Genomic DNA, 14,943 nt, shown 5'->3' with positions numbered 1-14,943 from the left:
AGCTTTCAACTTAAAAAAAGCCCCTGCAAACTAACACTTTTACAGACCTCAAAGACCGACTAGGGATTACAAATACATTCAATCTTGATTTTACTTTGATCGGCAGTTAAACATTTAGTCGTAGTGGGAAGTGAGTTCGGTGACGTTAAATCCAATGCCTCGTGAAAAACATCTTTTTAACTCAACGTACATAGTAAGTGGACTGTTGCTTAATCTACGAAATTTACAAGGTAAAATAATTATAATGGACATTGTCATTGGTTTTTCCTGATTGTTGAAAATACAATACATTGTATTCGACACAAATACTAGATATTCAAAGTGGAATAACTTTAGTTAATAACAAATTAACAACTAATCATACAACTATGGCAAAAATAACAAATCTTGATAAAATTACGGGAATATCGTAGTCTGAGGAATTTAAACGCCGCAATAAAACTATCGCCATATCTTGAAATAAATGAAACGAAAAGTGGTCATCAGTAAAACGTAAGAAACAATGAAGATAAAACATTTGGAATAATGCTACATATATAGCTAGTTCTAACCTCTTTTTAGAACTGTTAGAACAATCTGTCATGGATAGTTCAAGCTTAAGACAGTTCTAGAGTGAAAAAGGCAATATATTTTCGATTGTAGAACTGTAAGCACCAGTCCTGGCGTAGATCTAATTTTTGACGTTGTACTGTTTGTCATAAAACATGCTGATGTTTAAGTAATGACATATACCATGCATGGGAATAATGACACATATTTTGATCATATCAAAATTTAAATGATCTAAAACAACAACCCATTACAGATTTATTTGATATTTGCTGTCATAGCACTTATAATTGACTTTAAGTCAAAATATATATACATGTACAATCTATCTACCTCATGCACAGCTCTAATTATTTGTCCTATTTTGGTTTGATCAGCTCCAACGTTTGTCATGTTTGTAGATGATTCTTGATGACTCGTGCATCACTTAAAAGTCATTAATTGTTGCAAAGCGCATCAATTTCAATAAACTTACTTCTCTTTATTTATCATTTAAATCTTTTCATCCCGGTTATTTGTCAAATATTGGTGGTTTGTATATAACCAGTCACTTCTAATGTTGATATAGAATTCAAAACAAGTGTTATTTTGTTTAATCGCCTAGCTTAAGAGTATTACCGTCCGCAAAATGCATATACATTGACGTGTCTCTTTGCCAGTCTGTTGCAGTATCGACAAAGTCTGAACTGCTTTCTTGGCAAATAAATTGTCAAAGACGTCGATTTAAGTACTGATTTCTTCAACTTCGGTCTCCATTGATAACTTTATTATGTTTATGGTATTTAGCAATGGTTTGTTCTCTGTAGCAGTCGCAGCTGTCCAATACGGTCACTTCGAATTCAAAATTGTCTGTAAGGGACAAATGCATCCTTGCTGAATGAAAACCTGCTGATCTATAAACTTTCTTTTACATCAGTATTTTCTATCGAGAATATGGTGGGTATTTTCGTTGGTAGACATATATTGTAGCATCTTTTATTAGGTCCTAAATGTCAAATATGCTTCTACCTCTGTCTGTGTGTGTCTGTATTATCCTTCTAGTAGTGATGGAAATAAATGCGGATCAGGTTATCTAAGGAATTATGAAATCTAGCTCTGACTGTATACATGTGTAACTATTGCTTCTATATTTTCCCATATATTTTAATTCATAGTCCGTTTTCATGCCCATAAGTATACATCAGCTAAACTATATATAACCTTTTGACAACGAACATTTATAGAAAACATAGTAATATTTCTATAACTTTTTAACAACGAACATTTTTAGAAAACATAGTAATATTTCAACGAACTTAACCTTAAATTTAGTTTTTTTACGTCAGAATTTCAGAATCAAAACTCTGTATAGAAAAGCTTGCGGAGGAGTCGCTATTTTCATTCTTAGTGTAACTTGAAGGGAAATACTCGACTACTTTTTTCCAAAATAATTCTGACGCTGGTCCATCTTCTGACCATACCATACAGTTCGTATTGTTTATTACATTATAAATTGGTTCATTTAGGGAATTAAAACTTATGTCTTTTAATATAACAGGTATAATAGCCAAATCTCCTCTGGAAATCCCAATATGGTTTGCAATATCTAACTGAAACTTACACCACTTGTCTCTTGCAAAATTATCGGACAGTATAAGAAGAAATGTTCTACTTGCTTCAATGTTTTCTGTTATGTGATCTGAAAACACTGTCCCTAGTCGGAAATCACGATCCCGTATACAAAGCTGTAAATGATGCAGGGTCTCAAGTTTGGGAATCAAGTGTTGTTTTACCCAATTGAGATCGTTATAACTATATGCTACGAAACTATCATAGACATATCCTTTGTTTGATATCAGGTTATAACCATCTCTCCTCGATTTACACCGGTACAGTTTAAGTTTAATTTGAAATCGAAATATATAGCATATAAACGAGGTCACCAATATTGCAAAGAGAGCCATCAACGATGGTATAATATATGTAACTAAACACGGAAATGTCTGCATTGGATGATATTCCAATACTTTAGAATTTGAAATAGAACATCTCCATACATGTTTGTCTGTTGTTATGTTTTTTGCGGAAGTAGTATCCATCCATTGTCTTAGCCATGCCAGTCCACAGGTACAGGAAAACGGATTTCCCACTAACAATAGTGTTTTTAAAGATCCTTCTCCGTTATTCCATGATTCGGGAAAAGATGTTTTGTTGATTAAAGAAATACGATTTCCACGTAGATTTAAAATTCTCAAATATTTTATTTCATCAAAAGGTTCACTATTTTTCCATGAAGATATTCTATTTGAAGCTAAATTAAGTTCTTTCAACACGGGGAAAATGTTTTGTTTGAAAGTTGGTAAATATTCAATTTTGGCATTTTTTAGTTTGAGTTCCTTCAATCGTTTCAATGGTTTAAAAATTTGCAACCAGTAATATTCAGTTAACTGAAATCTATTATCAGACAGGTCAAGAAATTCCAATTGATTGCAATTAAAAAAAAGTGATTGTGGATGGTATTTATCGATATGATATACATTAAAAGAAAAACTACTAGTGACAGAAAACGTAAGATTTTTCAGAGATTTACTATTAAAAGCATCTGGTTCTATCCTTTGAAACTGGGTTCCAAGTTGATCCAAATTTAATACTTCCAAGGACCTCAGCTTTGAAAAGGTGTTGTTGTTAAGTAAACGAAGTGATAATTTCATTAGATAAAGACTTTTTAGATTATCTAAACACGTCAAAGGAGTAAACATTGAGTCTATTTTACTGTTATCTAAATCAAGACGCTTTAAATTCGGAAGATAGCTCTGGTTTCCATTGCAAAATGTAGGGACCTTCGAAAACCATGTACCCGAGAGTGACAACGTTTCTAAGCTTGATAATCCTGCAAAGTTATAGTTAAAGTCAGAAATTCCTGTCCATGACAAATCTAGTATGCGTAAGTGGATCAATTTTCTGAAGACTTCACCATCTAGAGACTTTATAAAGTTGTGATTAAGATAAATCTCAGATATGTGTGTCGATATAAGCCCGGCAAACATGTTCATTGGCAAGTGTGTCAATTCCATATGTGTTAAATATAGTCTTTCTATTCTTGAAATAGACATACTATGTAAACTCTCAGCAATAACTTCAGGAACAAGTCCATAGTTACTGGACAAATCAAATTCAACCACTTTTCTTAACCCTTTGAAAGCATCTTTACTTATGAATTGTATCATGCAATTTTTTAATTTCAGAATTTCAACTGAACTGTTTTCTACGTTATAAAATGTGTCCCGGATAACATTAGAAAAATTACAATTTTGTATAGTAAGTTTAGTGATGTTGTGCGGAATGAAAGGTATTATGTGCATCGTTTTTTTCCCATCACATACACATGACTTATTTAATATTTTGCAGTATGTTGAAATTCTATTGTCATTACCAATTTCGTTCTGGTAAACCGTTCTTCTTGTACAAGTGATAATTATTACCAGATAGAATACGTAAACGTGTAGTGTCAGAAGATAATTCATCATACTTTTTTTATAAAGATATCATAGCACTATTTTCATTCTATTCTCTCCCTTCTCTGTTGTTGGATCCTCACCTAAAATGAGATGTGTGCATTAAAACGTGTAAACGAATACGATTTTTCTTAATACAATCACAATTGGTTTTTATACTTGTTGAAGAAAATATGAAGATTTTTTTTAAAGTTTGTATTTTACTGAATACGTTATAGTTCTTGACCATTGGGCAAGCATGTCCTTATATAGGATATAAACTCACAGCTCGTGTGACCGTAATTAACCAGAACATCGTAGGAGTTCGGCTTAAAGGGTCACACGAGCTATGCTAATTAAATCCAATACACCGATTTGATTGGCCAATAACTGTTTTAACACATGACGTAATCAATGTACGTGAACGTTTAAGAAATGTGGACGATATTCCGCAATCCACGGATCCTATGAAAGTTTCTTGTAGGGTAACGAAACGGAAAAAATACGACTTTTGGTAAAATTTGAATTAAATATTTTTTTTATGTTTAGACTTAATATTCTAAAATTGCGATTCAATGGTAGACTTTTATTTATCGTTTCTGCTAAATTTATTCACAATTTTTTTTTATCCAATTCCAATAGGAAACATACTTTATATACTTATATACTTTATATAATGATTAAGACTTTGACAAAATTTATTACAGCGGCAGATCCAGCCATTTTAAAAGAGGGGGGTCCCAATCCGAAGTAAAAAAAGGGGGGGGGGGGTTGTTCCAACTATTTGCTCCAATTTAAATGCACTGATCGTCTAAGAAAGGGGGAGGTTCCAATCCCGACACCCCCCCCCCCCCCTGAATCCGCCACGGCAAATTGTATACTTTCATGAAGTGTTATTGAGTTTGGTTTTGTTTGAATTTCTTTCCTTCAATGATATGCATAGAGAAAAATGTATATTACCTGATTATAATAGTTAAATAAACAGTCTATAATTACAGAAAAATACGTTTCTCTTTCCAAAATTTTACTCCCCAACCCCACAATTTTTTTTATCTACAGTATTAATTTTTAAGACACGTCCATCTAAATGAAGTTTGATTAATTTCTAGCTAATCTCCCCTCCCCCTGTTTTGAAACAAACCTAAATATGATCCTCATTAAATTCGACCCAAAAGTAGTCAGTTCATAGGGAAAGATATTCAAAAAGTTGTTATAAATTCCATTGAGTCTAAAACTAATCTAGATCAGATTTCTGTTATTCGGATAATCTTAGCTACCATTTTTTTTTGGGGCAGAAATTACAAAAAAAAGGAATGAGAAACCTTTCGTTTTTCATATTTTGAAACTACGATGTTTGTCGTAATCTGAGGCAGATGGCGGGTTCAGGGGTGGGGGCGAATAGGTCGTTCACCCTCGGATTGGACAAAGTATCGAGTTTTAGCATAAAATCGTCAATATTGTTTTTAGTCTCACTACACTCGGTGAACTTTGATTTCAATTTTGTAGAAGAACGATCCTTTCAAAATCCAGGAACCACCCCTAAAGGTAAAAATAGATTTGAAATGTACAGTATATCTGAGGTATTTAACGCACACCTTTGCTGTGCATTATCCAGATTACAGCACAGTAAGAACAAAGAGATTTCACCCATGTCATGTGTTAAATCGGAGTTATTTCCCTAAAATTCGTTTTTTTTTATATGAAAAATGAAATTGAAATGAAAAATACAATAGACCGTCGTCTCAAATGGGACAAATATAGAGAACAAAAAATATATACATGAATATAACAACATCTCAGGGTCGACTCCCGCAAAACTTAGTAAACCATCAGAAACAAAATAGTAAAAGCTAAAGAAAATCAAAAATGTTCTTCGAGATCTAATGAATGAAACAGTAATAATTTTTCTAAAACTTCAAGCAGATAAAATAGAAGGAGAGAGTCAAATATAAAGGGAAATCGGATTGCACGTCTTAGAAAAAGAAGTTCGTCGTCTAGCTCGTCTTACTAATGAAGGACAGTCAAGAAATCAACTCCAGCTAGTAGGTCACAAAAGGCACGAGAACCTATTGATACTGAAATTGAGGCAATGAGTAATGTTGAGTTTTCTGCTATAACTGGTGAAAAACCTTCCTGCAATTACTACAAGAAGCGGAAACGCTTTATTAAAAAAAAGTGCGCACGGTCAACGATTTTACAACCCTATGCAACTACTTAATTGAAGCATTCAATACTTATAATTACATTTTTACGCTATGATCATGAGAAATCGATTTGTATTGTTAATTTCTTTATGGCATCAATTTTTGTGATAGAAAGTGTCATCATGAATGTTAATAACATTAACGGTACCAATTGTCCTGCACCAAATGCGCATTTCGACAATACAATGTCTTTTCATTGGGATATTAAGGTGAGTTTTAGTATGACGCACAAGCGTTGTTATCCAATCAAAATAACGGATCCTTCTGAAACATACCTGGAATGTAATTATAACCAAGGTTACGTAACGGTACCAATTTTCCTGCACCAAATGCGCATTTCGCCATTACAATGTCTTTTCATTGGGATATTAAGGTGAGTTTTAGTATGACGCACAAGCGTTGTTATCCAATCAAAATATCGGATCCTTCTGAAACATACCTGGAATGTAATTATAACCAAGGCGAGCATTTCAATATATCTATGAAACGCGGAAGTGATTTTTTTTTATAATCGAAAGTTTAATTGCCGTAGATACGTGTAGTTCAAAAGAAGGTAAACAGAACAGTTGACACAATGGGCCCACTCATAATATTTTAGTTTGACAGTGCGAATAAATGAAATAAGAATTTACTTCCAAAATATTTCAATTTTAATCTATCATATCATTTGAATTCACAAATTCGGCACTTTAATTTATTCAAAAAGTATTCACATAAAGGTAACTTTACTCAAATTGAAACATAACGGAAAACGATCGGAAAATTTCTAATTGATAACGATGGGTATTTTGTAAAATAGGACCTGTCATGACGATTGCTTGAATTGATTACTATATTATTCAAACTGATACGTCAAACGAAGATTACTGTTAACAGGTTACACAACGTATTATGAAAACAAACCTGAGATCACCCCAAAGTTTTGGTAGGGTTCGTTCTGCTTAGTCTTTAGTTTTCTTTGTTTTGTCTTCTGTAATAATATTTGTCTGTTTGTCTTTTTATTTTTAGCCAGGCGTTGTCAGTTAATTTTCAATCTATGAGTTTGACTGTCCCTCTGGTATATTTTGTCCGCCTTTTCTTACGTTAACATGAACAATTCTATTTTGTACTTGGGCAATAGACAGATATTAAGGTACTCAATATTAGAATGTAGCATGAAAATGTGTGAACACTCTTTGTCATGTAAAGGGGATAAAAAAAGGTCATAACCGAAATGCATTTTCTTTAGCCTGAAAGCACAGCTTTTGTTTGAGAAAAAAAACTCTTAGACACTGCCAATTTTTATGCTTGAAGCCATGAATTCTGTTCAATTTAGATACGTTCTCATTTATTTGTTTGTTTATGCATTAAATAAACCAAAGAAACATTTCAAAAATAGAATAATAAAATTCACAATTAAAATACAAGTAAGATGCAGTTTGAATACAAGGTTGACGAATGGTATTTTGTCACTCTAGAAAGGAAAGTTGGGATTTACAAAATTAAGAAAATAATGCGAGCGACAACAAGATTGCTTCTCCAACAGGGACCAAATGTCAAAGAAATCAACAACAACTGTAGGCCATATTACACCAATCCAACAATAAACAAACCAAGTCAATATAAAGGGCCCCGAAATGAGAAATGTAAATAATTCAAACGAGAAAATAACGGCATTGTATAGGAAGACACCAAAGAACGAAATACAAATAGAACATCGAAAAATAGGGGGAGGATAAAGTACTAACAGTATGATATTGCTCATGAAAAGAGCCTCGCGAGAGCTCTGTATACACACATATCCAAATGTTTTGTCCTGCAAAAGGAAGTGTGTGATTCTTGTGGAACTTTGGATTGCAGAACGGAAGTTATCTTTTCGGGGTTGATTGTTAACATTTTAATTCCATTAAATTTGAAAAATGTAAACCTCAGGATATTTTGTTATGGCAAAGTAAATTGAATGATCGAGTTATAATTACGGTCATATACATTATTACTCACTGTGTCATCATCCGTTTGCTCTTATGTTCGGATTAGTTAGTAACCCAAACACTTTCAAACAAACAGCTGACAAAAGTTCTTTCACAAAACTGACAAGCTAAGGACAACAAGAACAAAAGTATCAAGAACTACTTACGCTTTATCTCGCTGGACGAGTTTGATGTTAATAACTTCCGTGTTATAGATACAGATGTGTACTTTTATTATATCACTTATAGTTTTGCTTAACGGCATTTAAATACACATATTTATATGTGTACTTATAAAAACAAGTTTTACCTTTCTTTAAAAACCTTGTTTGACCTCAGCATTTCAAATACAGTTTATAGTTAGTGTTTTAAGAACCGCTAAAATACGTCTAGTCAAATATTTTTTTTTAGCTTTCTTTCATTAATCTTTCATTAAATTGATTACTTTCAAGAAGAAAATCTCTATCTAACTTATTTTTTTCTCAAATTGGTTTAAAGAAAACAGCACTAACCATGTATTTACAAGTAATTATTGTGCTGTTCAAATTGAATTATTCAGCTGAAAAACATAAAATCTTGAAGTTTTCCAAAAGAATTTGAAAAAAAAAACTATATTACTTAATAGGTTTTATTATTTTCCCCGGAGAGAAATTTTTCATTTCATTACCTCTGATTAATAATTTGTGCAAGTAATTTGTTATGTTTAGATTGGTTTTAACCCCAAATATTCGAAGAAGACATTTTGTTTTAGCAAACGCTTTGGTATGTTTCAACCTTTATAAATTCATAGAAATTCTATGACTAAACGTGGATGACAGGATTTATCCAAAAGCATTATGCGGACGATATTCAGATTTTGTAATTTGACTATGTACATGTACATATAAGGTAATTATATAAAAATAAATACAAATTTGAAAACAAAAATCCTGTTGTCGATCAGCTGGTTTCAATTTTGGTAAAAGGAGGATAACTTTACTTACTATGCCGTTGTATTGAATTTCAAGTTTATTATAATATACATCAAAATTCAATTATCATCCTTTACGATCGATAAAGAAGCAGATTTGCAAGGTACACAATATACCGGTACTTGCCACTATTTAGTATGTACTGTGTTATAATTTAGATAAATTTGACGAGGAGCATGTGGCCTTTGTTAGTCTTGTATGCTTTTTTTTATTTTTCATTTCAGTTCATTAATTTGATCTGTTTCGGAGTTTAGTGTGGAAAAGACCCCGTTCACACAAGACTTTTAGATAGATTTTAAACTAGATCAACATATAAATAAAATATATGTCAAATAAGGGACATAAAATCTATGTCGAACAAGGCGTCACAGACTATTTTTCTGTCTAAGCTTTTCAAGACGTTATAATCATTTGGACTAAGGCTTATAGTTACTTTCAATGAATGAACACACTTCGTATTCTATATAAAATAAATTGAAACTTTTTAGACACAGAAGACGAAGATGACACAAGTGATATGTCCTGGCAATCTGACAATCAACCAAGATCAGAGAATCCCGGACCATCAAGGTCTGGAACTTTTGGACCATCCAGACCAGGGTCTACAGGAATGCAAACAAGCAGAGGTGAAATATAGCACTATTATAAGAAAGAAAAGATATGATCTATCTATCCTTGAGACAACCAAAAAACAATACAAGGATAATCTCAAAAAGCAAAGATACAACGCTTTAATTGTTGTTCCTCGTCCTAATAACTTCCACGCGAAGCAAAAACATCTCACTTAACTATAAATATTTCCACAGGTCTGAGCAGAATTCGTACCAAAATGGCTAACATCACTTTATTTTGAACATCACTGCACCTATGAAGATACCAATAAATTAAAACAATTGAAAGCTCTAAAATATGCTGTCATAATACCAGAATAGATATTTTTGGGAAAAAAAATTGTTTCCAGTTTTTGACCCTGAGAGTTGTCTCTTTGGCAGTTATACTTAATTTGCCTTGTATACTTGCTCGATCATTTACGCAGATTTTCAACACTTGAATTCGACGTTTACTTATTTTCGACTTATGAGTTTGACTGTACCTGGAATCTTTCGTCCCTTTTTTACTCAGGTTGAACCTGGTTTGGCGGCATGCCAAACCTCCCTCCTTAATGGCAATTTTAATTATAATATTAAAATGACAACATTACATGCCAGGACTACAATACAAAACTAGAGGCTCTAAAGAGCCTGTGTCGCTCACCTTGGTCTATGTGCATATTAAACAAAGGACACAAATGGATTCATGACAAAATTGTATTTTGGTGATGGTGATGTGTTTGAAGTTCTTACTTTACTGAACGTTCTTGCTTCTTACAATTATATCTATAATGAACCTTGCCCATTAGTAACAGAGAAAAATATTTGGTAAAAATTTACATAAATTTACCGAATTAATGAAAATTGTTAAAAATTGACTATAAAGGGCAATAACTCCTTAAGGGGTCAATTGACCATTTAGGTCATGTTGGCTTATTTGTAGATCTTACTTTGCTGAACATTATTGCTGTTTACAGTTTATCTCTATCTATAATAGTATTCAAGATAATAACCAAAAACGGCAAAATTTCTTTAAAAATTACCAATTGGAGGGCAGCAAGCCAACAATCGATTGTCCAATTCATCTGAAAATTTCAGGGCAAATAGATATTGACTTGATTAACATTTTAACTTCTTGTCAGATTTGCTCTAAATGCTTTGGTTTCAGAATTATAAGCCAAAATCTACATTTTACCCCTGTTCTATTTTTAGCCGTGGCGTCCATCTTGGTTGAATGGCCAGGTCATCGGACACAATTTTCAAACTAGATACCCCAAAGATGATTGTGGCCAAGTTTGGATTAATTTGGCTCCGTAGTTTCAGAGGAGAAGATTTTTGTAAAAGATTACTTAGATTTATGAAAAATGGTTAAAAGTTGACTATAAAGGGCAATAACTCCTAAAGGGGTCAACTGACCATTTCGGTCATGTTGACTTATTTGTAAATCTAACTTTGTTGAACATTATTGACGTTTACAGTTTATTTCTATTTATAATAATATTCAAGATAATAACCAAAAACAGCAAAATTTCCTCAAAATTACCAATTCAGGGGCAGCAACCCAACAACAGGTTGACCGATTCATCTGAAAATTTCAGGGCAGATAGATCTTGACCTGATAAACATTTTTATCCCCATCAAATTTCCTCAAAATGCTTTGGTTTTTGAGTTATAAGCCAAATACTGCATTTTACCCCTATGTTCTATTTTTAGCCGTGGCGGCCATCTTGGTTGGTTGACGGGTCACGCCACACATTTTTTAAACTAGATACCCCAAAGATGATTGTGGCCAAGTTTGGATTAATTTGGCTCAGTAGTTTCAGAGGAGAAGATTTTTGTAAAAGATTACTTAGATTTATCAAAAATGGTTAAAAATTGACTATAAAGGGCAATAACTCCTAAAGGGGTCAACTGACCATTTCGGTCATGTTGACTTATTTGTAAATCTAACTTTGCTGAACATTATTGCTGTTTACAGTTTATCTCTATCTATAATAATATTCAAGATAATAACCAAAAACAGCAAAATTTCCTCAAAATTACCAATTCAGGGGCAGCAACCCAACAACAGGTTGACCGATTCATCTGAAAATTTCAGGGCAGATAGATCTTGACCTGATAAACATTTTTACCCCACGTCAGATTTCCTCTAAATGCTTTGGTTTTTGAGTTATAAGCCAAAAACTGCATTTTACCCCTAGTATGTTCTTTTTTTAGCCGTGGCGGCCATCTTGGTTGGATGACCGGGTCACGCCACACATTTTTTAAACTAGATACCCCAATGATGATTGTGGCCAAGTTTGGTTTGATTTGGCCCAGTAGTTTCAGAGGAGAAGATTTTTGTAAAAGCTAACGCCGGACGACGACGGACGACGGACGCCGGACGACGGACGCCGGACGCCAAGTGATGAGAAAAGCTCACTTGGCCCTTTGGGCCAGGTGAGCTAAAAATGGGAGAACATATAGGACAGAGAAACACACGAATCATAGGTTACAAAAGGTGAAAGGTTTTAAATTCAATACGTCAGACGCGAGTTTCATCCACACAAGACTAATCAGTGACACTCTGATGAAAAAGGATAGAAAGTCAAAAAAAGTACAAAGTTGAAGAGCATTCAGGACCACAAGTTACCAAAAAAGTGTGCCAAATACGGCCGACGTATTTTGCCTGGGAAATAAGATTTAACGGTATTCCTTTTGATCGATTTGGATTGTTAGCTTCTTCACTTGGTAGGTTTTTAATTGGTATTTTTCTAATTGCTAATATTTTGACAAATTTATGACAATTTTATTAAAGATAAATTGTTCATCCGATCTAATAAATCGAAAAAAATGAATGAGGCAAAAACATCAAAACTCAACAGTTACGGATATCCTTTTGTAAAAGATTAAAACAGAACTTTACGGATATCAGTTTTTTACAGTTACGGATATCAGTTTTTACAGTTACCTATATCATCGCGGTTTTTTCGACGACCAATTTCTCCATTTAGCAGTTAAACTTTTTTACAAAATCGACAAACAAAATATTGACCAGAAACGTCTTCCATCTTTGGATAAACGTAACCGCAGTTACGGAGATCACATTTACCCCAGTGATTATGCAAGTTCCTTGTCCGTCCGTCAGTCCGTCCGTCCCATGAATATTTTTCGTCGCATTTTTCTCAGGAACTACAATACAAAGATTTCTGAAATTTGGTTTCAGGGTTTATCTAAATCAGCTATACTGTTTGATGCGTTTTCAGATTGATCACTTGACAACTTCCTGTTTACCGAACACTTGTATGATTTTACACATGATAGCCAAGTTGAAAATTTTCGTCACATTTTTCTCAGGAACTACAATACAAGGATTTCTGAAATTTGGTTTCAGGATTTATATAAGTCAGCTTTACCGTGTGATGCGTTTTCAGATTCATCACTCGACAACTTCCTGTTAACCGAACACTTGCATATTTTTACACTATTAAAATTATCCACTTGCGGCGGGGGTATCATCAGTTTCACTTGTTCTGTTTGTCTTTTTAATTTTTAGCCATGGCGTTGTCAGTTTGTTTTAGATTTATGAGTTTGACTGACCCTTTGGTATCTTTCATCCCCCTTTTACTTCGTCTGTTGAAATCTTTCAGATTTTTCCTCAACACCGTGTTGTTCTTGACTTACTCTGTTGTTTTTAACCAATCATATTCATGGAAATGTTTAGAAGTTAAGATAAATATATATGCGTTGTTTCTCATTTTTGTTTATATATTCATATGTCATCATCTAAACTGGGTTATATGCACGGAAGAGGCTACACGAATCAAGTAATAGCAATACATATAAAACAATTTTTAAACGGCATTGTATTAACAATCCCGTGCTTATCGACGACAGAGAATACCACCATCCTATGACCAACATGAATATGCGTAGTAGAGAGTTATCATTTTGAAAAATATCTATTGACATGTATTTTAAAGTTCAATGCCTTGCTAGTCGCCAAACGAAATCTAAAAAAAGTTGTGACAGGTCATCACACATAACACAACAGCCTTACTGATTTCTATAAGTGTATTTTGTATTACAATGCCATATAATTGCAATTGGAACCAACAGTGGAGAAAGTAAAGCTTTAAATAAGAATTGTATGTTTTAATATAACAATAATATAACAATTAAAATAAAAGAGCTGAGTTCGAATGTCCGACGTAATGCCCCTTTTCTATATATACAAAGGAAAATACTTAAAAAAATACCATAACACTTTATAAATATCAAAAAGAAATGAAGGATTCAGAGGACATGTAATGCGGTTTCTATTAAATTGAATATTTCCTAACAATTGTACGTATGAGAGCGCTAATAGTTTACCGAACACTTGTATGATTTTACACATGATAGCCAAGTTGAAAATTTTCGTCACATTTTTCTCAGGAACTACAATACAAGGATTTCTGAAATTTGGTTTCAGGATTTATATAAGTCAGCTTTACCGTGTGATGCGTTTTCAGATTCATCACTCGACAACTTCCTGTTTACCGAACACTTGCATATTTTTACACTATTAAAATTATCCACTTGCGGCGGGGGTATCATCAGTTTCACTTGTTCTGTTTGTCTTTTTAATTTTTAGCCATGGCGTTGTCAGTTTGTTTTAGATTTATGAGTTTGACTGACCATTTGGTATCTTTCGTCCCCCTTTTACTTCGTCTGTTGAAATCTTTCAGATTTTTCCTCAACACCGTGTTGTTCTTGACTTACTCTGTTGTTTTTAACCAATCATATTCATGGAAATGTTTAGAAGTTAAGATAAATATATATGCGTTGTTTCTCATTTCTGTTTATATATTTATATGTCATCATCTAAACTGGGTTATATGCAGGGAAGAGGCTACACGAATCAAGTAATAGCAATACATATAAAACAATTTTTAAACGGCATTGTATTAACAATCCCGTGCTTATCGACGACAGAGAATACCACCATCCTATGACCAACATGAATATGCGTGGTAGATAGTTATTATTCTGAAAAATATCTATTGACATGTATTTTAAAGTTCAATGCCTTGCTAGTCGCCAAACGAAATCTAAAGAAAGTTGTGACAGGTCATCACACATAACACAACAGCCTTACTGATTTCTATAAGTGTATTTTGTAATACAATGCCATATTATTGCAATTGGAACCAACAGTGGAGAAAGTAAAGCTTTAAATAAGAATT

General features: G+C 33.2%; 1 protein-coding gene across 1 annotated transcript; it reads right to left on the bottom strand.

Annotated features, from left to right (window-relative positions):
- Positions 1-590: 590 nt before the first annotated feature.
- On the bottom strand, positions 591-8,388 carry LOC134707885 (toll-like receptor 4). The gene is made up of 2 exons (XM_063567995.1): positions 8,343-8,388; positions 591-4,126 (listed from the first exon to the last, which is right to left on the bottom strand). The coding sequence occupies exon 2, from the start codon at positions 4,053-4,055 to the stop codon at positions 1,866-1,868; it is 2,190 nt and encodes a 729-aa protein (XP_063424065.1). The 5' UTR covers positions 4,056-4,126; positions 8,343-8,388; the 3' UTR covers positions 591-1,865.
- Between the last annotated feature and the right edge of the window lie 6,555 nt (positions 8,389-14,943).

The sequence above is a fragment of the Mytilus trossulus genome, chromosome 2, assembly GCF_036588685.1.
Source record: "Mytilus trossulus isolate FHL-02 chromosome 2, PNRI_Mtr1.1.1.hap1, whole genome shotgun sequence".
Lineage (NCBI taxonomy): Eukaryota > Metazoa > Mollusca > Bivalvia > Mytilida > Mytilidae > Mytilus > Mytilus trossulus.
Note: the sequence above shows the minus strand (reverse complement) of the source record. Positions and strands in the feature narration are given on the sequence as shown.

Bases quoted from the DNA above. Each gene is read 5' to 3' on its own strand.
- LOC134707885 (XM_063567995.1), bottom strand. From the start codon at position 4,055: ATGATGAATTATCTTCTGACACTACACGTTTACGTATTCTATCTGGTA.